The 12,483-nt window shown below is 49.6% G+C and overlaps 1 protein-coding gene across 3 annotated transcripts in view; it reads right to left on the reverse strand.

The window, feature by feature from the left end:
* Grh (grainy head) overlaps positions 1-11,750 on the reverse strand; it is a 140,108-nt gene extending 128,358 nt beyond the window's left edge. Inside the window, exons 1-2 of one of the 3 annotated variants that reach the window (XM_076905175.1) lie at positions 11,346-11,750; positions 8,282-8,582 (exon numbers count right to left, since the gene is read on the reverse strand). In XM_076905175.1, the coding sequence (XP_076761290.1) occupies positions 8,282-8,344 (63 nt within the window). In that variant the 5' untranslated portion in view covers positions 8,345-8,582; positions 11,346-11,750. The remainder of the gene's footprint in view (positions 1-8,281; positions 8,583-11,345) is intronic. The other 2 variants (XM_076905166.1, XM_076905185.1) reach the window with 2 other exon arrangements.
* Between the last annotated feature and the right edge of the window lie 733 nt (positions 11,751-12,483).

A 12,483-nucleotide genomic window follows, 5' to 3' on the forward strand; every position in this document is an offset into this window, starting at 1 on the left:
AGGTTCCAGACTGTTTTTACAATAATAATTTATAAACATCAAACTTTAGTAACCTCTCTTCAGTCACCATATCATATCGAACAATAAACCAATTAACTTAGAGACACTTACAATTTCTCATAGCCCTTGGTCGAGTTATATCTCTCCTCTGAAACGTTCATTTCGATTTCTAACTAATTTTTATCCTCACAGTCACCTCTATGCCTGCTAACGAGCGTGTCTTTCTAATAACAGACATTTATAAAATCCTTGGTACCAAACGAAGATGCTTCGAGGAAACACTTGCGATATCCACGACTCGATTATCACGAGAATAATATACGTAACGAAAGCACGAGGGGATAATCGTGGAGAGTCGAAAAATTTGTCCGCTACGAATCGTCACCATATCATATCGAACAATAAACCAATTAACTTGGAGACACTTACAATTTTTCATAGCCCTTGGTCGCGTTATATCTCTCTTCTGAAACGTTCATTTCGATTTCTAACTAATTTTTATCCTCACAGTCACCTCTATGCCTGTTAACGAGCGTGTCTTTCCAATGACAGACATTTATAAGATCCTTGGTACCAAACAAAGATGCTTCGAGGAAACACTTGCGATATCCACGACTCGATTATCACGAGAATAATATACGTAACGAAAGCACGAGGGGATAATCGTGGAGAGTCGAAAAATTTGCCCGCTACGAATCGTCACCATATCATATCGAACAATAAACCAATTAACTTAGAGACACTTACAATTTTTCATAGCCCTTGGTCGAGTTATATCTCTCTTCTGAAACGTTCATTTCGATTTCTAACTAATTTTTATCCTCACAGTCACCTCTATGCCTGTTAACGAGCGTGTCTTTCCAATGGCAGACATTTATAAAATCCCTGGTACCAAACAAAGATGCTTCGAGGAAACACTTGCGATATCCACGACTCGATTATCACGAGAATAATATACGTAACGAAAGCACGAGGGGATAATCGTGGAGAGTCGAAAAATTTCAGCGTCGAATGTGTTAATCGTCTCCGCAGCCCACCAATTTCCAGCGGCAAAAAGGAGCGTCCAGTTGCTTGCGCGCGTAGCCTAGCCTCTGTTTACACGCAAGAACCGGCTGATAATAACAGTTAATTGGCCTGCTGGCCGTGAGAGACTGTTCCAGGTCGGCCGATAGACTCGGTCGAGCCGCGTCCTCGCCGGTTCTTCTTGCGGGTCGCGCGGCTCCTGCGCGGCTCTCGCTTATTGCCGATCACGTCGCGTTCGAATACGCAGCTGCCACGGGGATACGTGGAATCGTTAACGTGCTTTCTTTCGCCAGCTCCAGTGATACACGCAGCCTCCAGCGATGGGGAGGCGTTCATTGTTCGACGCTGGCCACGGCCGCGCAGCATCCCTCGCGAGACGCTCGACGCGATCGGGGTTTTTTGCGGTCGAATCCTTGTTACATCGACCGCCTCTTCCTTGCCAGGGAACACCTGTCACCGTTTCTGTTATTGCGGCTCCTAGGCGCCGATTTCTTCCCCCGTTTCTCTCTCTATGGCGAGTCCTTCGCTTCGTCTCGCTTCATTTGTCGTTTAATCCTCGCGTGGTTCTTCAGTTGCGTTTCTCTCTCGGTTTGGCGTGGCTCTAAATTGAAGTTTGGTGCTTTCGAGCGAGTTTGTGGAATATGCTCTGCACGGATCACGGAAATTTCTTCCCCCGTTTCTCTTTCTATGGCGAGTCCTTCGCTTGGTCTCGCTTCATTTGTCGTTCAATCCTCGCGTGGTTCTTCAATTGCGTTTCTCTCGATTTGGCATGGCTCTAAATTGAAGTTTGGTGCTTTCGAGCGAGTTTGTGGAATATGCTTTGCACGGATCACGGAAATTTCTTCCCTCGTTTCTCTCTCTATGGCGAGTCCTTCGCTTCGTCTCGCTTCATTTGTCGTTTAATCCTCGCGTGGTTCTTCAGTTGCGTTTCTCTCTCGGTTTGGCGTGGCTCTAAATTGAAGTTTGGTGCTTTCGAGCGAGTTTGTGGAATATGCTTTGCACGGATCACGGAAGTTGGATCGAAATTCTGAGATTAAGAGAGCGTAGAACGACACAATGCGTATTTACACATCCATCGTCTCTAAATCTCGCTCCCCACACACGTATCCACGCATCCATAATTTCTAAATCTCACTTTACACGCCGTCGCACCACCGTCTCACTCGATCATCGCACCATTGTCCAAGCCTGAAGCTGGTTATCTACCACGATCATCGCTTCCTGGTTTTTAAATCGAGCGCGCAGACACAGCGATCGAGCATAATTCCCCGGCCTCTCATAAGCATGCAGGTTTAATTCCACGTTTTTACGTAACCCCTTTTCACAGTCGCCCGTGCCACGGAGCGACTTAATACCACGGCGGAATGTTTCACATTGTACGAGTTGACAGGCGGACTTTTGTTCGCCGGTTCGTAACGGATGGCGCGTAAAAATGTTTGGGCGGCTGTCGCCGCCGATCTGCCCCTCGCAGCCCCCGTTAAAATACCTTTTCGCCTATTCGAGGGTTCAATTAGCAGGGATATCGCCGCGGCCAATCGTCCTACGGCTCTTATAATTGTTTATAATTGTTTAATTGCCCCAGGGAATGTGGATCCGCGGCCTCAGCCACAGCGGTGCTAAGTCCCGCTGAATAACGAAAGTGGCGCGCCTATGATCCCGAAACAAATTACTGTTATTAGCTGTATACATGCGTTTTACGCGCGGCGACTTCCTGCCGCCTATTTCCAGCGACGTTAATCACGGAACGTATCCGCGCGATTGTCCGCGATACGTTTTTCCCCCGTCTTCTTCGTCGCCGTTCTATCGGGCATCGCGGACGTGGCCCCGGGCGAGCTTGGGTAAATGGAATCGCTAGGAACGCTTGTCGACGATCGTATCATTATATCTCCATCGTTTATTCGCCTTTTTTTTCTGCACAGCCAGAGTTAACTGGCCGGCTGTTTCACTTACGCTTTATGCAGATTCGTTCCTTTCGCCTCTGTTGCCTTCCGATCGCTTTCCAAGTTATTTCCGCGGGACTTTTAAGCTGTTGCTTTGGGATTTGGTGAGCGTGAAATTTCGAGATCGATGTGTGAATATTTTAGTTGTTTGGAGATTCAAAGATCGAGGGGCTGTGAGATATTGCAACGCCTCGAGGAATACAAAAATCGGGATTTTGAGAGATTTTAAAAGTCTCGAAGTTTGAAGGCTGCGAGCTCTAACGCTTTATCCAGATTCATTCCTTTCGCCTTTGTTGCTTTGGGATTTGGTGAGCGTGAAATTTCGAGATCGATGTGTGAATGTTTTAGTTGTTTGGAGATTCAGAGATCGAGGGACTCTGAGATATTGCGACGCCTCGAGGAATACAAAAATCGGGATTTCGAGAGATTTTAGAAGTCTCGAAGTTTGGAGGCTGCGAGCTCTTACGCTTTATCCAGATTCGTTCCTTTCGCCTCTGTTGCTTTGGGATTTGGTAAGCGTGAAATTTCGAGATCGATGTGTGAATATTTTAGTTGTTTGGAGATTCAGAGATCGAGGGGCTGTGAGATATTGCGACGCCTCGAGGAATACAAAAATCGGGATTTTGAGAGTTTTTAGAAGTCTCGAAGTTTGGAGGCTGCGAGCTCGCGCGATGAGTCGTTCGAGAACTGGAAACTTCAGCTGCTCGAGAATTGTAAATTTTAGAACCGAAGTAATCGAGTATTCGAGAGTTGAAGATTTTGGGAATTCTGTAACTCAAGGAATCAGGAATTTATGGCAGTGCGCATTCGGATATTCAAGAACTGAGAAATTCAGCGACTAAAGAATTGTAAACTTCAGAAATGAGATACTTGCGTCGAAGAATGGATTCCACAGTTTCAAAGATTCGTGAGGTACGAAAACATAAATCCATGGAACGCGCAACCCCCATTAACCGAACTAAACTAGCCAGCAATAAATATTCTCGAAGCGAGCGCGAAACGATCCGCAGTGAGAGAGAGAGAGAGAGAGAATCGCTGAAAACTCACTTAAAACCGTTTCGTAATCTCCGAGGAAAGTTACTTTCCGTCTGGCGACTCCATTCATCGGACGTTTATTATTACTTGAACGTCATCAATCACAATTTAAGAGCCAAGAAGCGAGGCAGTATTGTTGACACTTGCACGGCTGCAACACTATTCGCGTAATTATCGCGTGCACCGAGGATCCGGCGGTTGTATGCCGTGCAATAAATCATTTTTTTTTTTCACCGCCAATATCCGCGCGTCGCGACCACGGTAGCCGAGGAACGGAACAAAAATCTCCCCGCCGCCATTATCTTTGATTGATATCTCCAAACAGCTCTCTCGCTATGTTTCTTGCTACCATTATTCCGTTTCCATTATACACTGCTCAAAGCGGTTAGGGGCACGGTTTTTAGCGAGGGAAAAGTAATCAGTTGCTCCCGTAATCCCTTTGGAACGATCCACTCCACCGCTGATGAAATCAGCCCAGGACTTTACCCGATATCAGCCAGTCTTTATCGTAACGCGTTTCAACGCTACGTGTCTTCGTCTCGTTCCGTTGCTAAATCGTCTTCGATTCGCATCGAAATTAGTCTCGAAAAAATGTATATTATAATATTTCGATGTGGATGAATTGAATATCGATTATTCTCATCGTTCAGTTTTGAAAATTCCAAGAAAACGCGTTTCAATGCTACGTGTGTTCGTCTCGTTCCGTTGCTAAATCGTCTTCGATTCGCATCGAAATTAGTCTTGAAAAAATGTATATTATAATATTTCGATGTGGACGAGTTGAATATCGATTATTCTCATCGTTCAGTTTGAAAATTCCAAGAAAATATATTAATCTGAAAACTGGACAAAACATTCTTCTTCGATTTTCCTTGAGAGATGTTACATTAACGAAAGAAAATTAGCAAAAATAAAAAAAAAGAAGGAAGAATTTCACATGATCGTAACGATGGAAAATCGTAAACGAAACGGCGGGGTTAGAAGTCTATTGGGATTCTGATATGGACGAATTGAATATCAATTATTCTCATCGTTCAGTTTGAAAATTCCAAGAAAATATATTAATCTGAAAACTGGACAAAACATTCTTCTTCGATTTTCCTTGAGAGATGTTACATTAACGAAAGAAAATTAGCAAAAATAAAAAAAAAGAAGGAAGAATTTCACATGATCGTAACGATGGAAAATCGTAAACGAAACGGCGAGGTTAGAAGTCTAGTGGGATTCTAATGTGGACGAATTGAATATCAATTATTCTCATCGTTCAGTTTGAAAATTCCAAGAAAACGCGTAGCTAACTTTAGGAGTATATTAATTTGAAAATTGGGCAGAACACTCTTCTTTAATTTTCCTTGAGAGATGTTACATTAACGAAAGAAGATTACCAAACAAAAAAAAAAGGAAGGAAAAATTTCACACGATCGTAACGATGGAAAATCGTAAACGAAACGGCGAGGTTAGAAGTCTAGTGGGATTCTATTAAGTACACGAAGCCGGTTGGTTCGATAATGAATAGCACGATCGACGAGCAAGCGTGTTCCCTTTCGGGCCAAGTATCAGGTATACGCGAAATCCGGCGAGTCATCGTGCACGGTAAAATCCTCATCCTCCGCCACTTCATCCTCCTTTCTTCCCCCGATGGTCCAAGGGCCCCTGGCCACGAGTGGCTGCTAACGCTCGCACGAATGGACGACCGTACCGTTCGCCTTCGCGAAAGAATGCCGGCGTTCGACGATTCCTCGCCACCGATTCGAAAATTTCTCAACGATTCGGTCGACGTCTCCGCATGAAAACGGAGATAATACGTTTCCTCGACCGACCATAACAGACGATCGCGCGGGGAGTTCCAGATTGGGCGTTTAACGCGTTGACGAGTGGCATTAAAAATTTTAACGGCGTTCGTTTTTCCACCTTTACGCTCGCGAAAGCATAATACATATGCTAACCAGTTGGTAATCAGCGTAATTGATACAACTTCGTCGAAGGAGGAGTTAGAATACCATGGTTAGTCACTGTCGCACTTTACGCGATTAGACACACATTTAACTATCGTCGAGTTGCTCCAAGAAGAGGAAGAAATGTCTGGTGCGAAATGAATTTTCTATAGAAAACTCGTGTTCTTTTCTATTTTCATTTTTAGAAATTAGAAATATGCAAGTGTAAAACGCGAGTCCGTTTGTTTCTCTATTTTTGACGCAGGAAATTATGATAGATTTTACAGGAATACCATCGAGTTACCCTTAAATTGTAGATTAGATACACATTTAACTATTGTCGAGTTGTTCCAAGAAGAGGAAGAAATGTCTGGTGCGAAATGAATTTTCTATAGAAAACTCGTGTTCTTTTCTATTTTCATTTTTAGAAATTAGAAGTATGCAAGTGTAAAACGCGACCCCGTTTGTTTCTCTATTTTTCACGGAGGAAATTACGAAAGATTTTACAGGAATACCATCGAGTTGCCCTCAAATTGTGTTCACGAACGAGATCAGACGCAATTCCAGCGGGGATTTGGCCCCCTCCGTCCACGGGTCCGGTAAGATGGTTAGGGGAGCTCGAACGGTCTTCCCATTGTGGGCCAGCGCCACGCAAATAACGGGCTTTCGTCCGACAGAGTTTCACTTTTAAGCGACAGGTATACCATTGTGAGGTTAAAAACCTGCGGCCAGGTGACAGTGAGAATCTTTTCAGGCTTCTACGCGACGAGGAGTGGCCTGGCCGGGGCGATAAGCTATTGGAATTCGTTTAGAGCTTAGAGGGTGCGCCTCGCCCTGAAATGGGATCCGGTGTGCAGGCGTCAAATCGTTCACTGAAACGAGTATCCCAGTGTTCCTCCCGGATTTTCGTTTCATTTCGTTTCGAGTTCTAATGTTTTCCGATCGTTCTTTTGTCTACGAGAGTTGTTTCGCTTTCCATTCTTTGCTTGGAGCGCATCTTCGAGCTGCTCGAATGTCGATGGATTTCTTCCTTTCACGTACAATTTTTTCGTTCGTTATTATTATTAATTCGTTCGTTTTGGATTCTCGTTCAACTCGAACATTTCTGTATTCAGAGAGTAATGAATATTCGAGGGAATACAAATTCGTCGAAGTAGAGTCACAGTCTTACTTTTCTTCCATGAGAAATTTCATGTAGAATTTTATAAGGTGTCAATCGGCACTTTTTGGGTGAAGTTTCTTTCGCAAAAAATGTGCAACGATAATAAGGGAGCTGTAGAAAGCGCGAAAACCGCTGTACCGACATGCGAAATTCCTCTCTGCTCGCGGAACGCCGAAAATTCGTCACGAAAGCGTCTCCCACGCTTCGTGACGCACCTTTTTCTCACACCAGACCTGCGAAGCTTCTTGGTTAAGACAAACAGCGTGACTAGCAGGGGTCAACGAAGCCTCGAGCGTTCTACTCTCTTCAGACGAGAATTCCAGCCGAACTCGATCCAAGTCCAGACTCGCCGCAATTAAAAACAAACACAGCCGATGATCGTACAAATTACCAGAGCGTTGATTGAAATCCCGTCGAAATGAAAGAGACGAAGACGTAAAAAAAGCGCACCGAGCGCAACACGGTGGATGGTGATTTTCTCGAGAGATCGACAGTCGATCCTCGCGATTCCTCGGTTCACGCGGTCTCTCGTCCATCACCAGCGCACAGTGGCGTCTCAGGGTCGTCCCAGAAGTTCCACGCTGGAACAACGCAACCGGCAATAATCTCGTCGGTCCGCCATTCTCGTTATTTCGCGCGACGGGTGGTACCGTCGAAATGATAGAGGGGGTGGGGTAGGCGTAGAGGCCAGAAAGAAAGAGAAAGGGAGGAAGGTCAGACGATGACCCGCGTCCGTGAACAACGTATCTACCATTGCATTCCGTGAATCGTCGAAATCGAAGGGGGCGTGGAGGACGGCGTGCTCCCTTGGAGATCGTTAATCACAGACACCCCTCGAACCATCCGCGAACGAAATTCTCGAGATACGCCACGCATAGACGCGCCACGTTCCGACGCTCGAAATTATCCGAGTTTCTCGTTCGTTCAACGCGATATCTCGTCGAGGTTACTTCAGTCGAGGTTGATTCTATCCGAACAGAACTCGCGGAGCCGCTTCGTGATTGTTACACCTTGAAATGGTCGCTCGAAATTTCATAGTTTCCAAGCAGAAGATTTCGTGGCCAACAGCTTAAGATTGCCAATAACCTGAGTCTATTTACGGGTGGCTTAAGATTGCTTGGCGCGGATACTTTCAAAGTGGCTGATGAACGTTAAGAGTAAACAGAGAAAAATAATGATCGACTAACCGGAGACAGAGCCTCCTGCATGTGCAGGGGTGCGTTGTCGGCCTCGTCGGTGCAAGTCGACATTCTCCCGCGCTGTCTTCCACTTCTCTTTCCAGCTCGTCTGATCGTGGCGTTCCGCGGCGCTCGCTTGTCCCTCCAAAGTCGCCTTTCTCTGCTGGAGATCCTCTGGTCGGCTAAAAAAAATCGTCTACTACGTCTACGCGAACGAACGGGTTCTAGGCACAGGGTTGCGTATCACAGTCGCTGCTGAGCGTTGTATGGCACGTGATTGTACGGGAGAAGAGGGGCAGCAAGTGAGGACCTGCGAAGCAAACGAAACAACGCCGTCAGACTAAACCAAAACCATCGGAAACATCAGCTGCGGACATCGTCGAAAGGCGACAATTAAACGAGAAATAAAATCGAAACGCGCAATAAAATCGCCGGAAACTCGAACGAAGAGCCGATCCTCGTCGATTCCGCGTTCTATCGTCCCGATTGCGCAACGCGCGTTCAGCGGGACCAGCTGGTTCACCTCCATCGAGCGGCCGCGAGCACGTCAAACTGGAAACGGTTTCGCGGTCGCGCGTCTGATAGACAGGTGTAATAAACCGGCAGTCGAAGACAGACGGACAGACAGACAGACGGACAGACAGGAAAGGCGAGAGTGAACAGCTCCCGTCTGGTCCCGTCTGGTGGATACTGGAACACGTTCCTCTCGGGCGTGAAAGAGAGTTCCCGTTCCCTAAAACGTTGACCACGAAAGCGAAGCCGAACTGGCGGCGCGGCTACGCAGACCGCAACGCCTGCGTGGCTCCTGGCAAGCGGTCGAACCGGCCGTCCTGTATCGAGGAGAAGAAGAAGAAGTCGGTCGAACAGGAAGCCGGGGCCGCATTTTTGCCCTGGCAAGTCAGGTTGTGACGTCCAGGCGGAAGAACGAGATCGGTCGGAATCAGGAAGGCCATCAGGGGAGGGCGGCGTGGCTGCCGCAGCCGCGCGGATCCACGCGAGCTCTTCGACGAACGAGGGATAAAGAAAGAGAGAGAGAGAGAGAGTGGCTTGGGTTCGAGCCAGAATAGCAGGTTCGATGGTTGTTGATTCAGTTATCACGTGCGGCCGGTCGGCCAAGGGAATCCGTGGATGTTGGCCAAACCAGTCGGACACCACGAATTCTACATCCTCGGGCCGCGAGCGTGTCGCGTCCACCAGGTGGATAGTTAGTAAAACCAGTTGGGTTCCCTCTTCTCTCCCGGCTCGTTCATCTCCTCCTACTACCGCGTGGCTGGCAGCCAGCCACGGCTGAGGGAAGGAGGACGGCCGCGTAAAACTGGAATCGAGCCCGCGACCGCTGGCCTGACGGATGGACAGGTGTAATAATAGACGTAACGAGGAAGTCGGATTGTTCAGACGGAACGCGTAACCGTGGTCGGGGACCAGGCGTTCTTCTTGTTGTCCTCGTTTCTCCTCGCAAGCTGAGATGGTCCGCTGGGATGGTTCGCGTCGCCGGAATTCCTCGCGACAGCCACGGTCCACGAGGAGATCCGCGGACGAGGACGCGCAGAGGAAGAAGAATGGGATGGACCCGGGTGGACCGCGCGGCGCAAGAGAGAGAGAGACGGGGTACAGGGTGGCGGGAAGTAGGTAGGTCGGTGTGCCTACCTACTACGCGGAAGAAGGAGATTGGGGCGACTGGGGAGAAGGAGTAGGTACACGAAGCCGGTATACAACCGCGGACCGGAGACGAGAAGCCAGAGGAGCAGGTTCGGCCGGTCTAACCTGATTCTCAAAGGGAACCCTGCATCAGATTGGACCCACCTCCGTGGGTCCGTTTGTATTTCAAGTACCTGTACTCCCTCGCTTCGCGTCAGTGGACGATGCCTCCGGAGACGGAGGACTCGACGAGCGTTTGCGACGAGGGACGAGCTACCCGGGGCTAGAGAGGTCGAACGATTTTTAGATGCGAGCGGCAGGCGAGGACGCGTTAATCGTGTGGCGTACGGTGGTTCGATGAGTGGTGAATAATATTGGTTCCAAAGAGGAGGTAGAGGAAGATGGGAGGATCGCGCGAGGGATGAGAGACGGGAGCGGTCTTCGACCGTTCGAAAGGGTCTTCTTCGACGAGCCTCGAAAACGAGATGTTTGCTCGGCTCGAGGAGTTGTACCTGGCGCGAAGTCAACGACGATCCGCCTGGTTTTTACTACCTGCGAACGTTCCCGGTTTATGGAGGTCCGCCGTCCTCGCCTCTTCGCGTAGTGTTTCGGGAGTGAGAATTAGTGGCGAGTTTCGGTCTGTGGGAAAAGAGGAGTCTTCCGCGAGCCGGCGTTCTACGTGGGCAAACCGATTAGCACGTGCGTGCGTCCCCTGGGCGATGCGAAGGGAGGAACGCGGACAGAAACGGCGGTGGAGAGTAGGACGAGGCTGTGTACGCGACGCGGACGACGACGTGGACCATTCGAGAATGTTCTCTAAATGCCTGTCGTCGTCGCCACGGGTACGCGTTATATAAACCGCGCGCGGGGAACGCGTCGCGTACGGGGCGACGCGCGACTCCATTAGCGGATACCTAACATTAACCGGGACCAATTATATCCGCGAGTCTTCCATTCACTCTTACCCCAGAACGCGTATGCGCGCCGATGCGAGTCTCGTTCGTTCCGTACGAGAGCACGCAATAAGCCTCGAACGCGGGACCGTTTTTATCGGTCCAACCTGTGTGCCGTTTTACGTAATCCGGCTGATCTTTGCCCTGCCTACGGTACTGCCCCGCTGCAATCATAGTAGTCGTAAGAAAAACAAAGAGAGAGAGAGAGAGAGAGAGAGAAGAATTTCTCTCGACAGAAAGAAAACGTTCCGCCAACGAGTACAATGAGGATCGTTCGATCGGAACGATGGAAAAAGACACGCGAACCGGATGATCCCACTTGTTGTCTCCGACGTCGACTTGTTTACCGGCGGTGTTCACCTGCGCGTCACCTGTGCGTCATCGCGCAGGTAGACGGTGAGCATCCGCGGAGTAGAGGTCCGCGGGCAAACTCGCGCGCAGAGAGAGACTCGTTACAACCAGCAGCTAGACCAGATACTCACTTTGTCGGGGCTCGCGTACAGAGGAGGCAGTCGGGGCTGTGTCACGCGATATCTCCCGCTCGGTCGCAAGGGAGGAAGCCTCGCCGCATCCGAGAGAGGGCTGGTATTCTTCGAGACGAGGATCGACCCGCGGTCGCTCCTCGACGGTGGGTGGAAACGGTGGACGCGAGTGCGCGCGTGTACCAGATACGTGTGTAGTACGTATACGTGGAGAGCAGTCGAAGAAGGTGGTAGAGACGAGGTAGGTGGTAGGTCGAGGGGGTGGTGCTGGTGGGGTTGGGTGGGGGTGGGGACCAACTACAAACTACTAAGCGTCCCTCCTGTGTTCCGGATCACATCTCCACGGATGATAGTGTCACCACCTTCACGATGGACCGGGCCGTATCGAGCGCGCGGATCTTCGCGGTTACCACGAGTCTCGAGGCTCCTCTTCAACGAGGGTCACCCTGTCGGCACCACGCACGACGTTCGTCGCGACACCGCGAGAAAACCACCGTCCTCTGTTCCCCTGCTGTTCGTTCCCGCGATCGAATCGATCTCCTCGCAACGGAATTATATTGTATCGCGCAACGGAGAATCGAGTATTACCGGGGAAATGGCAGGCAGAGAGCACCGTGGTCGATACACAAAATTCACTCCGCGCACTTCATTATCCTCGTTTCTGGTCCATTCCGTGTCGCGGTTCCGCTTAGCCAGTCACCAGCCGCGTATCGCGTACCTTTCGCGCAGCACCCCTCTTCGTCGAGTCACGAGGATCCGGACCGGGTATATACGGTTTTTCCAAACCGGATCGTCTTGTCCACGATTCACACTTGTACACCGGCTTCAGGCACACGCGCACGCTCGCGCGGACCGCGGCTCCAACGGCGAGAACGACGACAACGACCGCAACAACAACAACGAAGACGACGACAACGATGACGGCGACGACGACAACGACGACGACGACGGCGACGACGACGACGACGGCGACGACGACGACCACGATGGCGACGACGACGACGACGACGGCGACGACGGCGACGACGACGATGCGATACGCGACGACGGATACCTGGTGGACCTGGTGGACGGCGACGTGAACGAGCAGCACGACGACATCGTCGCCTGAGAGAGGATCGCGAACGCGAGCGGTACT

This window comes from Xylocopa sonorina, chromosome 1, assembly GCF_050948175.1.
Source record: "Xylocopa sonorina isolate GNS202 chromosome 1, iyXylSono1_principal, whole genome shotgun sequence".
Taxonomy (NCBI): domain Eukaryota; kingdom Metazoa; phylum Arthropoda; class Insecta; order Hymenoptera; family Apidae; genus Xylocopa; species Xylocopa sonorina.